This window comes from Oncorhynchus tshawytscha, linkage group LG33 (genome assembly GCF_018296145.1).
Source record: "Oncorhynchus tshawytscha isolate Ot180627B linkage group LG33, Otsh_v2.0, whole genome shotgun sequence".
In the NCBI taxonomy this organism is placed as follows: domain Eukaryota; kingdom Metazoa; phylum Chordata; class Actinopteri; order Salmoniformes; family Salmonidae; genus Oncorhynchus; species Oncorhynchus tshawytscha.
Genome location: NC_056461.1, coordinates 34,192,511 through 34,214,653, shown reverse-complemented (window position 1 = coordinate 34,214,653; position 22,143 = coordinate 34,192,511). Strand labels below are relative to the sequence as shown.

At 43.8% G+C, this 22,143-nt stretch overlaps 1 protein-coding gene across 1 annotated transcript in view; it reads left to right on the top strand.

Annotated features, from left to right (window-relative positions):
• Positions 1-1,322: 1,322 nt before the first annotated feature.
• ephb4a (eph receptor B4a) overlaps positions 1,323-22,143 on the top strand; it is an 86,711-nt gene continuing 65,890 nt past the window's right edge. The window contains 2 exon segments of the mRNA XM_042311271.1: positions 1,323-2,309; positions 20,382-20,452. Coding sequence (XP_042167205.1) covers positions 2,231-2,309; positions 20,382-20,452 — 150 coding nt within the window. The 5' untranslated portion in view covers positions 1,323-2,230.

Genomic DNA, 22,143 nt, shown 5'->3' with positions numbered 1-22,143 from the left:
GATACAGCCTGGAATTGTACCAGGGTCTGTAGTGACACCTCTAGCACTGAGATGCAGCACCTTAGACCACTGTGCCACTCGGGAGCCCATTTGTGACATATAAGTGTTTCGTATAAAGTACAGAGCAAATAGCTCAATTCAACACCATTGCTTATAATTCCTTTATTATAAACAGTCGATTTATAAGATTATTATCACATTTAGCAAGGTACATTAACTTACATTACAGCATTTTCTGTGTAGGACAAGGAGTTTTAACTCACCTAATGCCTCAAGAGGAAATGCCTGAGAGATATGTATATAAAAACATTTGTAGAACATTACAAACCATGAAGAAATTAATAAAAAAATAACTTAGAACACAGGAAATGTCCGTTGTGTGTCCTGCAGACCAATTCCATAATAAAGGCCAATCATAGTATAGCAAATGTGTATCATAATAAGCATTGTTTATACTTTCAGACACGTAGTTTAGACCTAATTAATTCTCAAGCTTTCTCGTTCTCAGCCTGCACTGGCAGTCTTTCGCTGCTACTAATTCTTTTCCAACATGGGTCTTCCAGATCATTTACATAAGAAAAGGACCAACCGCTCCATAACTTTAATGAAGTCACTGCCGAGGAAATAACAGGCCAATCCACAATGCGGCTTCCTGCGACTCTGCATGGAGATCGGGCATTTGCATGGGAATGACATGAAACCAACAACATTCAGGTTTCTTTTCCATGGATATTGTAGTAGCCTGTATTTATTTATTTTTTATATAACTAGGCAAGTCAGATAAGAACATATTCTTATTTTACAATGACGTCCTACCCCGGCCAAACCCTAACGACGCTGGGTCAATTGTGCGCCCCCCTATGGCACTCCCGGTGACGGCCGGTTGTGATACAGCCTGGAATCGAATCAGGGTCTGTAGTGACGCCTCTTGCACTGAGATGCAGTGCCTTAGAACGCTGCGCCACTCGGGAGGCCGAGTATGTATTTCTTACAGAGCAGACTGGAATGAAACTAAATATCATAAAAGAGAACACTGCAAAGTATATCAAAAACCTGTTGGCTATTTCAATTTGTGTGTCATGAATGAAACATGATAACTCTCTGGTATGAACAATATCACTCCCGGCACTTAGGCTACCGAAGCTCGCAACAACGAAAAGGAAGTAACAGCTCTCCCCTCTTATATACACAATTGCAAAAAATATCACAAAAATGGGTCGGGCGAATGCGTTGATTTTCATATTATTTTGACTTACAGCTCGAATTGACCTATGGTTGGCCGAAACTGTGTGCGTGGAGGCGGGCGTAAGCAGTCAGTGTGTGTTAGTGCAATCGGCTCTGAATGTGTTGAAATATCCCTAGTGAGAGGTTACTGAGTGGACGGGGATAAGTGCATAACTTTTTGTTTCTAGTTTATTTTTCTTGAGAGTGATTTCTCGTAAAAAAAAATATTTCAGCTCTGTGATTTGTACATCGTTCTACATCATTGGGAACAGCCTAAAGACAAGGGCAGAGACACGCAGTTGTTCCCGACCAGCTATCCACTTAATTTTTGGGGAGGAATTTACAGAAATATCAATACAATTTTGGATCTGGTCGTTTGTAAAGAAACAAACAGAACACAGCAGTAACATGATTTTCATTCATCTCGACAATTGAGTTTTTTGCAAGTGCCTTGACTGCAGACATCGAATTGAGAGGAGATTTGGGAGTAGTCGTCGAGGGTTCATGGACAAAGAGTGGAACGAATACAGCCAATGATACGATAAGTTTTATCTACATGCGTCCCCCTTCTTGAATGTGACAGGGGGGACATGGGACAAGATGATAGGACAACTCCGCTATATAATTGTATAGCCACTATATGCAATATGTTCTAGTGCTATAAAGCAACGTTTTTCTTAGTATGAAAGTTAATACTTTATTGACTATTCTAGATTTTTAAAAAACTGGTGTTTTTTTATTTGTATCGACTTATTCCATGAGACATTGACTTCCCACCGTCAGTCAGTCAAAGCGAGGTTTTCCTTGTAATATTGTGAACACATTTTTTTTCCACTCCTTCCCCAGTGAAACTGGTGTTTGAACTGTTGTCCGTGTCAGATGTGGTCAGTGTTGCGGCCAATGGGTACACGGCCCAGTTGACGGTGCCAGTAAATCACCAGTTTAACCTTTTTGACACACACAACCGAAGGAGTTCGTTTATATTACGGATATTCTGGATGCCATTATGGAGTTCATATCCAGTCGCATTGCCCCACTTTGGCTGGTCCTGCTGGAGTGTTTGCTTCTGTCGACAGCAGAGGAAGGTAGGTCGGATTGGTTCATATGACCTCCTCTACACCGTTCTCAATTAAAAGGCTTCATGTACTGCTTATTGTCGGCGAAACATGTACTGTGGCGTTATTAGGCCACCTAATAGCTTATTGAAAATATGATTTAGTCCAATTTTTCCTTCAACTTCAGATTGTTGTTACATTGAAACAGCATCACATATTACATTGTAACAAATGCACTGTTACGTTGTAACAGCCGCACGTGCTTGTTACAATGTAACATGCTGGTTGTAAATCATCATGATGGTTAATCAATCCTACACTCCTAAGTTTTTACTGTGTCATATTTTTATTTGTATGAAGAATCATAAGCCTCCACTATCTAACTATTGCAATTAAACTCTGAGACTTCGCCAATATTTAAGATTCACTTGTTGCACGTGTCTTTATATACTACTACTTTATATACTACTATATATATATATATCAGTACACACTACCAATCAAAAGTTTTAGAACACCTACTCATTCAAGGGTTTGTCTTTATTTGTACTATTTTCTACATTGTACAATAATAGTGAAGACATCAAAACTATGAAATAACACAAATGGAATAATGTAGGAACCAAAAAAGTGTTAAACAAATCTAAATATATTTGAGATTTGAGATTCTTCAAAGTAGCCAACCATTGCCATGATGACAGATTTGCACACTGGCATTCTCTCAACCAGCTTCATGAGGTAGTCACCTGGATTGCATTTCAATTAACAGGTGTGCCTTGTTAAAAGTTAATTTGTGGAATTTATTTCCTTAATGAGTTTGAGCAAATCAGTTGTGTTGTGTCAAGGTAGGGGTGGTATACAAAAGATAGCTCTAGTTGGTAAAAGACCAAGTCCATATTATGGCAAGAACAGCTCAAATAAGCAAAGAGAAATGACAGTCCTTCATACTTTAAGTCATGAAGGTCAGTCAATATGGAACATTTCATTAACTTTGAAAGTTTATTCAAGTATAGTCGAAAAACGATCAAGTCCTATGATGAAACTGTCTCTCATGAGGACCGCCACAGGAAAGGAAGACCCAGAGTTACCTCTGCTGCAGAGGATACGTTCATTAGAGTTACCAGCCCTAAGAAATGCACCTCACATCTCAACATCAACTGTTTAGTGACTGCATGAATCAGACCTTCATGGTCGAATTGCTGCAAAGAAACCACTACTAAAGGACACCAATAAGAATAATATACTTGCTTGGGCCAAGAAACATGAGCAATGGACATTAAACCAGTGGAAATCTGTCCTTTGGTCTGATGAGTCCAAATTTGAGATTTTTGGTTCCAACCGCAGTGTCTTTGTGAGACACAGAGTAGGTGAACGGATGATCTCCACATGTCTGGTTCCCACCGTGAAGCATGGAGGAGGAGGTGTGATGGTTTGGGGGTGCTTTGCTGGTGACACTGTCAGTGATTTATTTAGAATTCAAAGCACACTTAACCAGCATGGCTACCACAGCATTCTGCAGCGATACGCGATCACATCTGGTTTGCACTTAGTGGGACTATTATTTGTTTTTCAACAGGATAATGATCCAACACACCTCCAGGCTGTGTAAGGGCTATTTGACCAAAAAGGCTAGTAATGGAGTGCTGCATCAAATGACTGGGCCTCCACAATCACCCGACCTCAACCCAATTGACATGGTTTGGGATGAGTTGGACCGCAGAGTGAAGGAAAAGCAGACAACACGTGCTCAGTATATGTGGGAACTCCTTCAAAACTGTTGGAAAAGCGTTCCAGGAGAAGCTGGTTGAGAGAATGTGTGCAAGCAGTTATCAAGGCAAACTGTGGCTACTTTGAAGAATGTCAAATCTAAACCATATTTTGATTTGTTTAACACTTTTTTGGTTACTACATTATTCAATGTGTTATTTCATAGTTTTGATGTCTTCACTATTATTCTACAATGTAGAAAATAGTACAAATAAAGAAAATCTGTTGTATGTATATGTGTTGAAAATTTTGACTGTTACTGGAAATATATATTTATGTATATACAGTTTTAGTCAGAAGTTTACAAACACTTAGGTTGGAGTCATTAAAACTGTTTTTTCAACCACTCCACAAATTTCTTGTTAACAAACTATAGTTTTGGCTAGTCAGTTAGGACATCTACTTTGTGCATGACACAAGTCATTGTTCCAACAATTGTTTACAGACAGATTATTTCACTTATAATTCACTGTATCACAATTCTAGTGGGTCAGAAGTTTACATACACTAAGTTGACTGTGCCTTTAAACAGCTTGGAAAATTCCAGAAAATGATGTCATGGCTTTAGAAGCTTCTGATAGGCTAATTGACATCATTTGAGTCAATTGGAGGTGTACCTGTGGATGTATTTCAAGGCCTACCTTCAAACTTAGTGCCTCTTTGCTTGACATCATGGGAAAATCAAAAGAAATCAGCCAAGACTGGTTCATCCTTGGAAGCAATTTCCAAACACCTGAAGATATCACGTTCATCTGTACAAACAATAGCACACAAGTATAAACACCATGGGACCACGCAGCCGTCATACCGCTCAAGAAGGAGACGCGTTCTGTCTCCTAGAAATGAACATACTTTGGTGTGAAAAGTGCAAATCAATCCCAGAATAACAGCAAAGGACCGTGTGAAGATGCTGGAGAAAACAGGTACAAAAGTATCTATAACCACAGTAAACAGAGTCCTATATTGACATAACCTGAAAGGTCGATCAGCAAGGGAGAAGCCACTGCTCCAAAACCGCCAGAAAACAGCCAGACTACGGTTTTCAACTGCACATGGGGACAAAGATCGTACTTTTTTGAGAAATGTCCTCTGGTCTGATGAAATGACAATAGGACTGTTTGGCCATAATGACCATCGTAATGTTTGGAGGAAAAAGGGGGAGGCTTGCCGAAGAACACCATCCCAACCGTGAAGCACGGGGGTGGTAACATCATGTTGTGGGGGTGCTTTGCTGCAGGAGGGACTGGTGCACTTCACATAATAGATGGCATCACGAGGTAGGAAAATTAGGTGGATATATTGAAGCAACATCTCAAGACATCAGTCAGGAAGTTAAAGCTTGGTCACAAATGGTTCTTTCAAATGGACAATGACCCCAAGCATACTTCCAAAGTTGTGGCAAAATGGCTGAAGGACAACAAAGTCAAGGTATTGGAGTGGCCAACACAAATCCCTGACCTAAATCCTATAGAAAATGTGTGGGCAGAACTGAAGAAGCGTGTGCGAGCAAGGAGGCCTACAAACCTGACTCAGATACACCAGCTCTGTCAGGAGGAATGGGCCAAAATTCACACAACTTATTGTGGGAAGCTTGTGGAAGGCTACCTGAAACATTTGACCCAAGTTAAACAATTTAAAGACAATGCTACCAAATACTAATTGAGTGAATGTAAACTTCTGACCCACTGGGAATGTGATGAAAGAAATAAAAGCTGAACTAAATAATTCTCTCTACTATTCTGACATTTCACGTTCTTAAAATAAAGTTGTGATTCTAACTGACCTAAAACAGGTAATTTTTATTAGGATTAAATGTCAGAAATTGTGAAAAACTGAGTTTAAATATATGTGGCTAAGGTGTATGTAAACTTCTGACTTCAACTGTATATACACTACCGTTCAAAAGTTTGGGGTCACTTAGAAATGTCCTTGAATTTGAAAGAAAAGCAAAATTTTTGTCCATTAAAAGAACATCAAATTGATCAGAAATACATTGTAGACATTGTTAACATTGTAAATTCCTATTGCAGCTAGAAAGGGCTGTAATTCTTATGGCGTACAAAGGCCCATTATCAGAAACCATCACCCCTGTGTTCCAATGGCACATTGTGTTAGCTAATCCAAGTTTATCACTTTAAAAGACTAATTGATCATTAGAAAACCCTTTTGCAATTATGTTAGCACAGCTGAAAGCTGTTGTCCTGTTTAAAGAAGCAATAAAGCTGGCCTTCTTTAGACTAGTTGAGTATCTGAAGCATCAGCATTTGTGGGTTTGATTACACAAAAGGGCCAGAAACAAAGAACTTTCTTCTGGAACACATCTGTCTAGTCTTGTTCTGAGAAATGAAGGCTATTCCATGTGAGAAATTGCCAAGAAACTGAAGATCTCATACAATGCTGTGTACTACTCCCTTCACAGAACAGATCAAACTGGCTCTAACCAGAATAGAAAGAGGACTGAGAAGCTCCGGTGCATAACTGAGCAAGAGGACAAGTACATTAGAGTGTCTAGTTTGAGAAACAGACGGCTCACAATTCCTCAACTGGCAGCTTCATTAAATAGTACCTGCAAAGCACCAGTCCCAACATCAACAGTGAAGAGGCAACTCCGGGATGCATGGAATAGCATTCATTTCTCAGAACAAAAATAGACTGACAAGTTTCAGAAGAAACTTCTTTGTTTCTGGCCATTTTGAGCGTGTAATCGAACATCTAGTCTAAAGAAGGCCAGCTTTATTGCTTCTTTAATTAGCACAACAGTTTTCAGCTGTGCTAACATAATTGCAAAAGGGTTTTCTAATGATCAAATAGCCTTTTAAAGCGATAAACCTGGATTAGCTAACACAACGTGCCATTGGAACACAGGAGTGATGGTTGCTGATAATGGGCCTCTGTACGCCTATGTAGATATTCCATTAAAAATCAGTAGTTTCCAGCTACAACAGTCATTAACAACATTAACAACGTCTACACTGTATTTCTGATCAATTCAATGTTATTTTAATGGACCAAAAATGTGCTTTTCTTTAAAAAACTAGGACATTTCTATGTAACCCCAAACTTTTGAACAGTAGTGTGTGTATATATATATATATAAATATGTATGTATATATTTGTATGTCTTTTAAAAACAGTCTAAGACAACATACCTACATGGATTCATTAAAGATAGAGAGGTGATAATAAATTAGGTGTGTGTGTGTGTGTGTGTATGTGTGTGTGTGGTTGTGTGTGTGCACATTGTTGAATTTGTGCTTGTCTGTGTGTGTGGGAGCATGTGCGTTTTGGAAAGGTGACCCCGCCAGTCCACAGCCTGTATATATGCACCCTGCCCAGTTCTGTGGTGTTCCACTACCAATCAATCCTGAACGGCATGGCTCCGATTAGTTCCACACTGCATGCTGAAATGGAGACACCTGGTCCCTTCTATCTACAAACAATTAACATGGTGCTGTTTGACAGGCATCGATAACACCCGAGCACGGCTATGGCATTACAGTAGACTTGAAGGGATTAGTTTGGTATGCCTACTACAAGGTCACTAATTAGCCACAGTAACACCACAATCAATTCATGATTATGTTTCATTTAAAAAATGTCAGTTCAGGTCATTTTAGAGGTCTTGTTGTTCCCTGCCTCAATACGTTTTTGAACTATTACGATTCACTCTGCATCTTAGCCCACAACGATACTCTGTAGGCTTTGCTTCACTTACCGTTGAGAAGAGTTTTGAGGATCTAGGCTTAGACTGTAGAAAACCCACCTCTAACATCTGCTCTCTACTTTCCTTCTCGACTCACAACAGAAGGAGTAGAAAGAGAATCCGTGAGCTGGGAGTTAGGCTAATCTATTGAATGTGACCTCTTTCCCTTAACTGTGTTAGGGTTTGAACAAACAGGGTAAAAACTGAAACGGGCGACTAGAAAAAGCTCAAACCAAGTTTATTCAACACACTGGGTGCCTCAGCTGCAAGCACAACTTATAAGTCACACTAACACATATTTATACTTTCCGACTATTTTTTATTTGAACCTTTACTTAACTAGTGACAGCCTTCCCTGGACAAACCCTCACCCAATTGTGCTCCACCCTATGGGAATTCCAATCACGGCAGGATGTGGTACAGCCTGGAATCAAACCAGGGTCTGTAGTGACGCCTCTAGCACTGAGATGCGGTGCCTTAGACCACTACGCCACTTGGGACTAGGCGGAGTCTTCTCCTTGCATGTCTAAGATAAACAATCCTTCTCTGTTGCTAGGCAGAAACTCAGTTGGTTCCTCTTACTGGTATTGTCCAGGACCCTCATGGGCATGGAAGTGAGTGTGTATGGGACATGACTGTAGTCTGATGGTCTTCGGTATGGCCCCCCTCCCAGCAGTGTCTTCTCTCTTCAACTGTTGACATTCTTTAGAGTTGATTGAGTTCTACATCCCTCATTGTCCTAGTTCCACAGCAACTTGCCTGCCCTATCAGCAACTGAAACTAGACTGTTGCTCTTGGCCTCTTTCCTTAGAAATATGAATATTCAGCAATAACATGTTTGAACAGAATATGACCTTTCGTCACTTTCCCTTGTCTTACTTAATAACTTTCCATACACAGAGTTCCTATTCACCCTTCATTGACCCCAGCATATACATTCCTTATACATGTAAAGTCATCAATAAGTTGTAGCATGGTAACATGAATAGGTATATTTCAAGCCAGAATCCAACAACTGTTAAAGATATATATATATATAAAATAATATTCAAACAGCATGTGATCATTTTTTAAGCGTTACATGCATGTGGTCCCTGCAGGGCTGTGAAGGTATTAAAAAGGGCAATGCTGGTAATTATCCATTTGGCCAAGTTAAGCTAGGCGTCCGTGGGGTACACTGGATTCGGTCCACAGGGTAAAATCCTCAAAAGGGCCCTAAACCTTCTGAGATTAGTGTGTGTGTGCGTGTGTGTGTGCGTGCGTGTGTGTGTGTAAATGATTAAACAAAGGTTGATCCCGGCGCATATCGTATAACAGATATTTAGTGGTCTTTGTTGAGAAGAGTTTGAAGAAAAAACAGACTTCCATCCCAGTGAGCCATTGAGCCAGTGAGCCTTCACAATCAGCCTCCATGATGAGCTAAACCTCAAAAAGACACCATCCTCTCTGTTGCTTTTCCTCCACCTCCTCTTTTCTCTCATCACCCCCTCGCTCTTTCTCTCTCTTCATACCTTCTCTGTGGATAGAGCGCCGCGATGAGTGACATTCTGCTTCACAGCCCATAAACTCAGTGTCTAAAACCAGCAAACGCTGAAAGAATGTTTTTTATTCAGAATACAAGAGGCCCTATGTGAAAGAGTTAGGGCCTCGTCGCCCCTCCCCTGCACTCTTTTATTTTGTTACTCTTTCCATCGCCCCTCTCTCTGCTGTGTGAGCGTGTCAGTGCAGTCAGGACTTGCCGACTGTCTCCCCTGCCGCGGAAATGCGGATCTCTTCCCAGAAATCCTATTAAATGGAACCGATTTTTATAAGAAAAGGATTTGCATTTTAAGCAATCCTCCCCCCTCACTGACACCCCCAGACATCATCCTCTGTGGCTTAATCCCACGATTAGCCCCTTGAAGAGTTAAACAGGCATCCGAGTGACGCAGCTGTAATCTACAGGCCAATCGGCCTCTACTCCAGAAACACTTGTTCTCTCTCTCTCTCTCTCTCTCTCTCTCTCTCTCTCTCTCTTCACTCTCTCTCTCTCTCTCTCTCTCTCTTCTGTTTCTTCACTCTGTTTCTTCACTCTCTCTCTCTCTCTCTCTTTCTCTTCACTCTCTCTCTCTTCTGTTTCTTCACTCTCTCTCTCTCTCTCTCTCTCTCTTTTCTGTTTCTTCACTCTCTCTCTCTCTCTCTCTCTCTCTTTCTGTTTCTTCTCTCTCTCTCTCTCTCTCTCTTTCTCTCTTTTCTGTTTCTTCACTCTCTCTCTCACTCTCTCTCTCTGATGAAGTTGCCTCTGCAGACTGTGGCCTCGTCCTAGGCAGATTTTTCTGAGTGGGTATGGGTTGGTTATCAATGATATTTTAGTCATAAATGAGATGTGATAGACATGGAAATGTGTCTGGTGGACGGCAGTCTGGTGGATGGCAGTCTGGTGGACGGCAGTCTGGTGGAAGGCAGTCTGGTGGACGGTAGTCTGGTGGACGGTAGTCTGGTGGACGGTAGTCTGGTGGACGGTAGTCTGGTGGACGGCAGTCTGGTGGACGGCAGTCTGGTGGAAGGCAGTCTGGTGGACGGCAGTCTGGTGGACGGTAGTCTGGTGGAAGGTAGTCTGGTGGACGGCAGTCTGGTGGACGGCAGTCTGGTGGACGGCAGTCTGGTGGACGGCAGTCTGGTGGACGGCAATCTGGTGGACGGCAGTCTGGTGGATGGCAGTCTGGTGGAAGGTAGTCTGGTGGACGGTAGTCTGGTGGACGGCAGTCTGGTGGAAGGCAGTCTGGTGGACGGCAGTCTGGTGGAAGGTAGTCTGGTGGACGGTAGTCTGGTGGAAGGTAGTCTGGTGGACGGTAGTCTGGTGGACGGTAGTCTGGTGGACGGCAGTCTGGTGGACGGCAGTCTGGTGGAAGGTAGTCTGGTGGAAGGTAGTCTGGTGGACGGTAGTCTGGTGGACGGTAGTCTGGTGGACGGCAGTCTGGTGGACGGTAGTCTGGTGGACGGCAGTCTGGTGGACGGCAGTCTGGTGGACGGCAGTCGGGTTGATGATGGGAATGAAACAGCCACCCAGCCCACCACCACCACCCCTCCAAGCCATGCATCAATGTCAGTGACACGCTGACAGGCTGGCATGGGGCGAGGCAGGCGACCCTAGTGCTCTCCCCTGCTCCTCCACCCACATGCCACTCACTGTGAGAGGGAGCACACAGAGGAGAGGGAATGAGGCCACAGCCTATCAAATAGGACAGAGCAAGAGAATGACTCTTATGGAGAGGGTCATTTCTGTCAGAGGGTGTCGAGGAGAGACTGTTATCATGTCAAGTAGAAATTAGAAATGGGCTGACAAAAAGTGAGAGGGTGTGTGTGTGTTTTAATGTGTGTGTGCAGTAGGTTCCCAACCTTTTCCAGTTACTGTACCACCAATTTAATTTTGCTCTGCCCGGAGTACCCCTGAAGTACCCACTCATGTACATTATACCAGTAAGCCTATGGTCTCATGAGTCTTCTCAAGTACTCAAGTCCTAATATCCCTGGTTGGGAACCACTGCAGTAGGTGATCTGCACCTGGCTGTGAGACAGAGGTGTGCTGTGTGCTGTGATTCATACAAACACTCACACACACACAGAGCATACACATTACATGTTCACACTAGTAATTTCATCCATCATCATACAAGGTTTCATACAAGGTCTTATTTCAATTTGGAACCTAAAAACCTTCCAAAAGTGTTTAGCTCTTCAAACCCCCCTGTCTTATTAAGCCTCTAAGAACAGAGAACATTGGAAGGAAGATCTTGAGCTCTAGGAGGAGGTGTCAAATGAAAGAGGAGACCCATGGAAGTACTCTGTTGTATCAGGGCTTGGATGTGCAGATCTTTGAATGGTTTATTTAGCCTGAGTCTGTTGTGCCATTCAGACTGACTGTCCTCCAGCGTCAAGCTGTCCACCTCCCACTGCGGATTAGTCACTGTGTGTGTGTGTGTGTGTGTGTGTGTGTGTGTGTGTGTGTGTGTGTGTGTGTGTGTGTGTGTGTGTGTGTGTGTGTGTGTGTGTGTGTGTGCGTGTGCGTGCGTGTGTGTGCGCGTGCGTGCGTGTGTGTGTGTGTGTGTGCGCGTGTGTGTGTGTGTGTGTGTGTGCGCGTGTGTGTGTGTGTGTGAGGTATATCTGCATGTTTTCTCTTGTGAAAATATCTATATATAGTTGTAATACAGTTTGTATTACTCTATAACCAATGAGGACCCCAACGTTGATATGGTTAGTATGGCAGACGTTAGCGAGTGGAACCTGACAGTAGATGTTGGTCATATTATTTCTGCAGTCGATGTGTGTACTTTTGCGTCAGAGCACATTTGAGTGCGTATGTAGAAGTGTGTGCGAGAGCTGACCTTTTCTTTAGTTTATGTCTCGGTATTTAGTGTGCTGGAGAATCTCCCAGTCGGTCTGACATGGAGATACATACAAACCATTTTCTGTACAGAGTTTCTTATAAGGATGAGACTTGAGTGATGGGTGGGGGGAGAAATGGGTCAAGATTGAACAACAGATCCACAAAAAGGAAAAGAACCACTAAAACACACGACAGTCAACATGCTGAAAGCATATGGAGATTGTACACACTTTGGAAACAATCCTGTGTGTCCCCTTCAACACACCATGATAATCGTGAACTACTCTTTATAAACTTGTTATAAACCCTTATAAACATAATGAGTTATCTCTGTCATGGTTGTTACCATTGAGTCCCTATCAGTTGAACAGAAACAATTACAGAGAAACAAGGATCCCTTTGATTTGAGGTTGACTTAATCCTAAACCCTTTGTTCAAAACATCAACAGTGACTCTGGTTTAGTTACGATGCCTATCAAACCATGCCAACTGTACCACTGTCTTTCTCAGTAGTCGGTGAGGCTCCTTGATCATGTAGAAAGCTGTTCCACTGTGTGTCTCTCTCTAGGGAAGGGAGGGAGCTTCTTTGTTCCACTCCAGCTCTCCTTAATTGGTCTTTTATGAAGTTTAATCTCACCCATAGCTCAGTGTCTTTTGTTAGCCAGGGAGGGAGATGTGGGAAGTCATCTGGACTCTTTCAGATCCCCCCTTTGGTGTGAGATTAGCTACAGAACTAAAATCCAACCAGGGAGAAGAAAAACCCCAGAACATTACTTCTGTCAACTCTTGAACAATCTCAGCAATTAGCTCACTGCAACGTGACATAAATGTTGAGTTAAAGCTGCAATATGTAACCTTTTGGGTGACCCGACCAAATTCACATAGAAATTGGAGTTATACTTCTGTTATTCTCATTGAACGCAAGTCTAAGAAGCGGTAGATCTGTTCTATGTGCGCTATTTCTATGCTTCACATTCATAAATGTAGTTTTGCGTCTTTTACTTTAGGTTTTGCAAAATATAATGAACAGTGGTTTAGATGGTACATTGATTCTCTACACTATACTTGCTTGTTTTGTCACATAAACTGAAATAAGGCAAACTATTCGAATTTTAGCAACCAGGAAATGGCAGAGCAATTTCTGCATAGTGCACCTTCAATATTTTCCAACGTTCTGCAGACAACAGTCTATGAATGTTTAAAACTGTTGTCTGTTGTGTGGAAATTCTGCTGTTTCTACTTGAATAAGTTCTGCTGTGGCACAGACATTTCAGCCACCATATTACAACGTTACCCACCATTCCAGGCATTGAGTCAATTGTAACTTGCACATTTCTGAGCCCAAATGAATGCCAGACATGTAGGGTAGGTTTAATACACTTAATCCCCACTGCTAAGGTCAGCCATTTTGGTTCACAGCTGTGTTATTCAACTCTGGCTGAACACCCACACAGAATGGACCCTGTCCAGTAGCCAGTAGCCAGCTCCCTACAGTAACTGGGTCAGGTGATGTCCTGGGAGAGGAGAGAACAAGGACAGTAGTACCACCGGGCTGTTTGACATCCCTGAAGAGGAATAGATGAGTTGGAGTAGGAATAAAGGAGGAAAACATCTCTCTCTCTCTCTCTCTCTCTCTCTCTCTCTCTCTCTCACACATGTAGACAGTCACACAGGTCCATGCGCTATCATCTTATGATAAGATTAGAGAGTGAAGTGTTATGTTTTTCTCAGAGGGCCTCTCACTCGGCCTGCTGAATGCACTGTGAGGATGTCAGTCCATCACTCCTCAGCTTCCTTCAGACCAGGAGAGAAGCAGGAAACGGGAAGGAGGGGAGTGGGATTATAGGAGAGGGGGAGACCTAATCTCACAGGCTCAACTCTTTGTCAAACACACATAAACAGACACACATCAGGTTTTGAACATACACTACAGATGTAGGATCTTAATTTGAGCCAGTTTGCTACAGCAGAAGAAAAATCCTGCAGCAACAGGAAATGTGAATAACTATGTGGATTATAATGAATGGACATTTGATGGGGTTGATACATTTTTCATTACGGCAAATTTCTACGTGGAAATTACAAACTTTAAAACCCTTTTAAAAACTCAAATACACTGCAAGTTTCCATTTCCTGCTGTGAAGGACAATTCTCAGCAACAAAAGAGTGATCAAATTAAGATCTTACATCTGTATTGTGATATATGACGCACACTCTTGTGCTTGAAGACACACACACACACACACACACACACACACACACACACACACACACACACACACACACACACACACACACACACACACACACACACACACACACGAAGACTGCAAGGTGGTGTCTTAGTGGCCAAATGCCCTGATAAGCTCCACCAGTCTTTTTTCATCTCTCCTTCTCTGCCTTCATCTGTTTCTGTCTGTTTCTCCCTCCCAGCACTCCCATACATCCTTAACCCAGGTCAGCGCTGTCCAACACTCCTGCACTCTTCTCCCCACCCCTGACTTTCTCTTTCCCTCTCCTCTTAGCATGTTCTTCCATCCTACCCTAACCAGAATCTCTGTTCTCTCCTTCTCAGCCACCTTCCCACTTTATCTCTTCTCTATCTCTCCTCGCTCCTTCTCTCTGTAGGCGTGTAGGGGGTAATTGGCACTCTGGGTTTCCTTAATTAAAGCATGGGTCTAATTGTAGCCAATGCAGAGCGAAGGCTCACAGGCCTATCATTTCCTTATGACACTCCAGAGCAGCCAGAGAAAGAGAGAGAGAGGAAAAGCGAGAAAGTGGAAGGGCAAGTAGCAGAGAGGTAGAGAGGAAAGTGAAGAAGTCGGTCTGTAATTAAGGAGAGGGTTTGTGTTCCAACTCTGAATAGGTTGGGTCATGCAGCAGCTATCATATTCAAGGTCACTTATTTAAAGACTGGAGACGTGGGTTTATTCACCTGCTGTGTGGAGTGGATGGAGTTGGAGTCTTTGGAACAGAGCTGGTAGTATGGTAGGGTTCTTCTACAGTAGGGAGAGCCCTGTCCGGAGTCTTTACTGCTCTCTGAGGTCGTGGAAGGTCCGGAGTCTTTACTGCTCTCTGAGGTGGTGGAAGGTTCAGAGTCTTTACTGCTCTCTGAGGTCGCGGAAGGTTCGGAGTCTTTACTGCTCTCTGAGGTCGTAGAAGGTCAGAAGTCTTTACTGCTCTCTGAGGTGGTGGAAGGTCAGGAGTCTTTACTGCTCTCTGAGGTGGTGGAAGGTCAGGAGTCTTTACTGCTCTCTAGGGTGGTGGAGGATCAGGAGTCTTTACTGCTCTCCGAGGTCGTGGAAGATCCGGAGTCTTTACTGCTCTCTGAGGTGGTGGAAGGTTCAGAGTCTTTACTGCTCTCTGAGGTCGCGGAAGGTTCGGAGTCTTTACTGCTCTCTGAGGTCGTAGAAGGTCAGAAGTCTTTACTGCTCTCTGAGGTGGTGGAAGGTCAGGAGTCTTTACTGCTCTCTGAGGTCGTAGAAGGTCAGAAGTCTTTACTGCTCTCTGAGGTGGTGGAAGGTCAGGAGTCTTTACTGCTCTCTGAGGTGGTGGAAGGTCAGGAGTCTTTACTGCTCTCTGAGGTGGTGGAAGGTCAGGAGTCTTTACTGCTCTCTGAGGTCGTGGAAGGTCAGAAGTCTTTACTGCTCTCTGAGGTGGTGGAAGGTCAGGAGCCTTTACTGCTCTCTGAGGTGGTGGAAGGTCAGGAGTCTTTACTGCTCTCTGAGGTGGTGGAAGGTCAGGAGTCTTTACTGCTCTCTGAGGTCGTGGAAGGTCAGGAGTCTTTACTGCTCTCTGTGGTGGAAGCTCAGGAGTCTTTACTGCTCTCTAGGGAGGTGGAATTTCAGGAGTCTGTACTGCTCTCTGAGGTGGTGGAAGGTCAGGAGTCTTTACTGCTCCCTGAGGTTGTGGAAGGTCAGGAGTCTTTACTGCTCCCTGAGGTGGTGGAAGTTCAGGAGTCTGTACTGCTCTCTGAGGTGGTGGAAGGACAGGAGTCTTTACTGCTCTCTGAGGTGGTGGAAGGTCAGGAGTCTTTACTGCTCTCGAGGGAGGTGGAGGATCAGGAGTCTTTACTGCTCTCCGAGGTGGTGGAAGGACAGGAGTCTTTACTGCTCTCTGAGGTGGTGGAAGTTCAAGAGTCTTTACTGCTCTCTGAGGTGGTGGAAGGTCAGGAGTCTTTGCTGCTCCCTGAGGTGGTGGACGGTCAGGAGTCTTTACTGCTCCCTGGGGTGGTGGAAGGTCAGGAGTCTTTACTGATCTCTGGAGTGGTGGATGGTCAGGAGTCTTTACTGCTCTCTGGAGTGGTGGAAGGTCAGGAGTCTTTACTGATCTCTGGAGTGGTGGAAGGTCAGGAGTCTTTACTGCTCTCTAGGGAGGTGGAGGATCCGGAGTCTTTACTGCTCTCTGGAGTGGTGGAAGGTCAGGAGTCTTTACTGATCTCTGGAGTGGTGGAAGGTCAGGAGTCTTTACTGCTCTCTAGGGAGGTGGAGGATCCGGAGTCTTTACTGCTCTCTGGAGTGGTGGAAGGTCAGGAGTCTTTACTGCTCTCTGGAGTGGTGGAAGGTCAGGAGTCTTTACTGCTCTCTGGAGTGGTGGAAGGTCAGGATGAGGTACGGCTCCATCTCCAATTCGAATTTGAATGAAAGGAAATATAATTGAATTCAGTGAAATTAAATGAAATTAAATTCAAAGGCCTCTTCTATTCTATATTAGGTGTAGTCTATACAAATATACATCTTGTACATAAAACATCAAACATGTTGTTAATTACATGCATACAAAATATTGTTGAAATAATTGGTTTTCCCTGATAAAGGAAAATGAAACCTGTATGTGAATAGTCTAATTTTAATTATATTTAGTTTCACCCTCAAGTTGACTCTAAGGCCTTCAAAAAGAATCCAATCAAAAGAAATGGTTGGTGGAAATATACTGTAACTGGCTATTCTAAGCATGAAGGTTAAAAGAGTTTATGAACATTGTTTCCAGAGAAATGTGATATATTGTTTGGTATCTGTAAGTGTGACCTGTCAGATATAATTCAACTCTCATGTCATTTGACTGACTGGAATGTATTTGAATTGTACTCAGTTAAATCTTCTTCCTGTCACTCAAATTCAAATTCTATATCCTGTGAGGTGTGGCCAAATCAGTTTGAATTTCAACTCATGAGTTGGATGGGAGTCAATTCCAATATTCTGAATTGATCCCAACCCTGCACGGTGCTATCTAGAACCTAAAAGGGTTCTTTGGTCGTCCCCATAGGAGAATCCTTTGAAGAACCCTTTTTGGTTCCAGGTAAAACCCCTTTGGGTTCCATGTAAAACCTGTCCCACAGAGGACTCTACCTGGAACCAACAAGGGTTCTCCAATGGGGACAGCCGAAGAACCCCTTTGGAACCCTTTTTTCTAAGAGTGTGGTGTGTGTGTGTGTGTGTCTGTGTGTGTGTCTGTGTCTGTGTCTGCATGTGTGCGTGTTCAGTCAGCCCCAGTGTGTTCAGTCAGCCCCAGTGTGTTCAGTCAGCCCCAGTGTGTTCAGTCAGCCCCAGTGTGTTCAGTCAGCCCCAGTGTGTTCAGTCAGTCCCAGTGTGTTCAGTCGGTCCCAGTGTGTTCAGTGTGTTCAGTCAACCCCAGTGTGTTCAGTCAGCCCCAGTGTGTTCAGTCAGTCCCAGTGTGTTCAGTCAGTCCCAGTGTGTTCAGTCAGTCCCAGGATGTTCAGTCAGTCCCATCTCAATGATATCCTCCATTTACTGTTGGATGGGCTGTACTGTATCATATAGTTTTACATGTCTGTACATGCATATATATAAACCCTCAGACAAACACACACATGCATCCTGTCTCATAAAACATAATGATAGAGCAGTGATAAACACTGATTACACACACACCTCATACACCCGGCTGCCGTACCAGGCTGTGCCTGGAGGGGGTGACTGCTTTGTTTCTGCTGCTCCTTATAAATGATCATCATAGGACATCAGCAGGAGCAGGTGAGGAATGGCACAGTGTGTATATGGGTGCGCACGTGACTCAATTCTAAAGTGGTGCACCAGTTACCACCATGAAGACGCTGTATAATTTGTTTTCCTGTGAACTTGAGGCAGAACACAAACTGGGGAAACACCTCACCACCATACCTTCCCATTCCTCCATTCCCCAAGGATGGAGTTACACTTTTTACACTCCTGTCTAAAGCTGAGAGCGACCCTGCCGCTCCCTACATCAGCCCTCATCCTCCTCAACCCTTCATCCCTCATCCTCCTCAACCCTTCATCCCTCATCCTCCTCAACCCTTCATCCCTCGTCCTCCTCAACCCTTCACCCCTCATCCTCCTCAACCCATCATCCCAGATCCTCCTTAACCCTTCAGCCCTCATCCTCCTCAACCCATCATCCCTTATCCCCCTTCTCAACCCATCATCCCTCATCCTCCTCAACCCTTCACCCCTCATCCTCCTCAACCCTTCACCCCTCATCCTCCTCAACCCTTCACCCCTCATTCTCCTCAAAACTTCACCTCTCATCCTCCTCAACCCTTCAGCCCTCATCCTCCTCAACCCTTCATCCCTCATCCTCCTCAACCCTTCATCCTCCTCAACCTCCTCACCCATCATCCTCCTCTACCTCCTCACCCATCATCCTCCTCCATCTCCTCACCCCCCAAACTCAACTCTCCTTGCCTCCCGGGTGTCCATCTCTTTATTCAGGGTGTTGGACTGTGGTTATCAGCCCTCTGCAGCCTGCTAGTCCCAGGGAAGGATGGGAGAAGAGTGTAGTTGAGAGACGGAGGGAGAAAGAGAGGGAGAGAGATGTCAGGGCTCTCAGGGACTGTCAATGGAGAAAACAAGAGATATGGAGAGAGAGAGAGAGAGAGAGAGAGAGAGAGAGAGAGAGAGAGAGAAGGAAGTGTTTAGCCTGTCAGAGACAGTGAGGGAAGACTGTTAAAGCCAGGCACAGGTATCAAATGAGCCTCAGTGTAACGACAATCTGTCAAACCTGCAGGATTCTTATCAAATTGGAATTATTGATGGCATGATTCTGCTCTGTTCTAAAGACAGCTCACCCAGAGACACACACGTGATAGAAACCTTTCATTCTATCTTTCCAAAAGCAGACTGTGCCAGAGAGTGTACCAAGATAGATAAAAGTAATTCCCTTTTGAGACAAAGGCAGGGTGGGGTGAGAGAGAGGAAGGAAGGAATTGAAGAGATAAAGAGAGATGTTGGTATTTGTGCACGGTGCTCTGAGGAGGTGTAATCATAGATCAAAGGAAGCCTGGTAGTGGGGAGACGATGTGGGCACGGCTGGGGATGGTCATGTGACTGGCTTACCTGCAGACAGCCTGACCCCTGAGAAGGACCCCTGCAGGGAAACCCCTTAGGGATGGACAAACAGGACACGGTTTTAAAAACACACCACTGGGCTTCAGATGGAAGGAAACCTCATCCCATCAATAACTAATGGTCAACCTACAATACAGGAACGAGCCAGTCTACTGAGGGACAGCTGGGAGAAGAGACATTTTCACAGGAAAGGAAATCATTTCAGTTCCGCTTGCCTGTGATATTTCTGCATTGTTCCTCTTACGTTCTCAATCCGTATTGAATTACTCAATCATAGCAGAAATGTTCTGGCTGTAAGAGAGCTGGTATTCGGCCGACGCTTCAGGAGATTACACAAAATCATTGCATTTTTAATCACAGCTCACGGCTGGAGGGGTGTGCATGTTGTTCAGTAGGTGTAGGCGCTATACAAGCGTGTTTGTGTGTGCTCTGTGAATACATGAGAGTGAGCTTGAGTGTTGTGTGTGTGTCTGTTGGGTTGTGTATGTGCAATTGGAATATCCCCTTGTTCCCACAGCTAGTCCCAATGTCCTCCTCTCCCCCTGAGGACAGAGAGGTTTCTCAGCAGGTTATTTTTAATCTAGAAACAAGGGGGAGGTATTAAGCCAGACCTGTATGATACTGACCACAGACATGGAGGAGCGGGAGGGAGGGAGGGAGGGAGGGAGGGAGGGAGGGGGGAAAGAACAGGGTCTATTTGGCACAGAACTCTGTTTTTCACTGTCTAATGTCCCTCTCAGTAGTGACGTATCATCAACCCCCCGTTACATTGAAGCAGTGGGTATAGCTAGAGCTACTTGATTTATACATGACACAGTTCTACTGCCTCAACCAGTGTGTATATCTGTATTAAAATGTCTCTGGGTCTACTGTTGAAGTGTGTGTGTCCTTAGCATGTTGTTACATGTCTGTCTTCACAGAGGTCCTGATGAACACTAAGACAGAGACGTCAGATCTCAGATGGACCGTCTACTCCCATGACAACCCTCAGGTGTGTATACTGACCCCCAAATGGATCCTCTCATTATCTTCTACTTTCTTTCTGGGAGATTCTCAATTGGAAAAAAGTCTGTCCTCTCCACAGCTCCTCTGATCCTCCTGGACCCGGAAACCAAGGTTGAGTGTCAATTCGTTAGTAGGTGAACGGAGGGCTATGCTCCCCTCCTCGATTACCTACTTCTGCAGAGGATTCACAAGAGCAAAACGAGTTGAGATTCTTCCTACACTCACAAAAGTTCCAGAATAATAAAGACATTTCAATTGAAAAGTTCCAGAATAATAAAGACATTTCAATTGAAAAGTTCCAAAATAATAAAGACATTTCAAGTCATATTAGGTCTATATACAGTATTGTAATGATGTGCAAATAGTTCAAGTACAAAAGGGAAAATAAATAAGCATGAATATAGATTGGATTTACAATGGTGTTTGTTCTTCACTGGTTGCCCTTTTCTTGTGGCAACAGGTCACAAATCTTGCTGCTAGATATGGGAGTTTATTTGTTTTCGAATTCTTTGTGGTTCTGTGTAGTCTGAGGAAAATACAGTTGAAGTCGGAAGTTAACATACACCTTAGCCAAACACATTTAAACTCAGTTATTCACAATTGCTGACATTTAATGATAGTATAAATTCCCTGTCTTAGGTCAGTTAGGATCACTACTTTATTTTAAGAATGTGAAATGTCAGAATAATAGTAGACAGAATGATTTATTTCAGCTTTATTTCTTTCATCACATTCCCAGTGGGTCAGAAGTTTACATACACTCAATTAGTATTTGGTAGCATTGCCTTTAAATTGTTTAACTTGGGTCAAACGTTTCAGGTAGCCTTCCACAAGCTTCCCACAATAAGTTGGGTGAATTTTGGCCCATTCCTCCTGACAGAGCTGGTGTAACTGAGTCAAGTTTGTAGGCCTCCTTGCTCGCACACGCTTCTTCAGTTCTGCCCACACATTTTCTATAGGATTGAGGTTAGGGCTTTATGATGGCCACTCCAATACCTTGACTTTGTTGTCCTTAAGCCATTTTGCCACAACTTTGGAAGTATGCTTGGGGTCATTGTCCATTTGAAAGAACCATTTGCAACCAAGCTTTAACTTCCTGACTGATGTCTTGAGATGTTGCTTCAATATATCCACCTAATTTTCCTACCTCGTGATGCCATCTATTATGTGAAGTGCACCAGTCCCTCCTGCAGCAAAGCACCCCCACAACATGATGCTACCACCCCCGTGCTTCACGGTTGGGATGGTGTTCTTCGGCAAGCCTCCCCCTTTTTCGTCCAAACATTACGATGGTCATTATGGCCAAACAGTCCTATTTTCATTTCATCAGACCAGATGACATTTCTCCAAAAAGTACAATCTTTGTCCCCATGTCCAGTTGAAAACCGTAGTCTGTCTTTTTTCTGGCGGTTTTGGAGCAGTGGCTTCTCCCTTGCTGAGTGGCCTTTCAGGTTATGTCGATATAGGACTCTGTTTACTGTGGATATAGATACTTTTGTACCTGTTTCCTCCAGCATCTTCGCAAGGTCCTTTGCTGTTGTTTTGGGGTTGATTTGCACTTTTCACGCCTCTCCTTTCTGAGCGGTATGACGACTGCATGGTCCCATGGTGTTTATACTTGCGTACTATTGTATGTACAGATGAACGTGGTACATTCAGGTGCTTGGAAATTGCTCC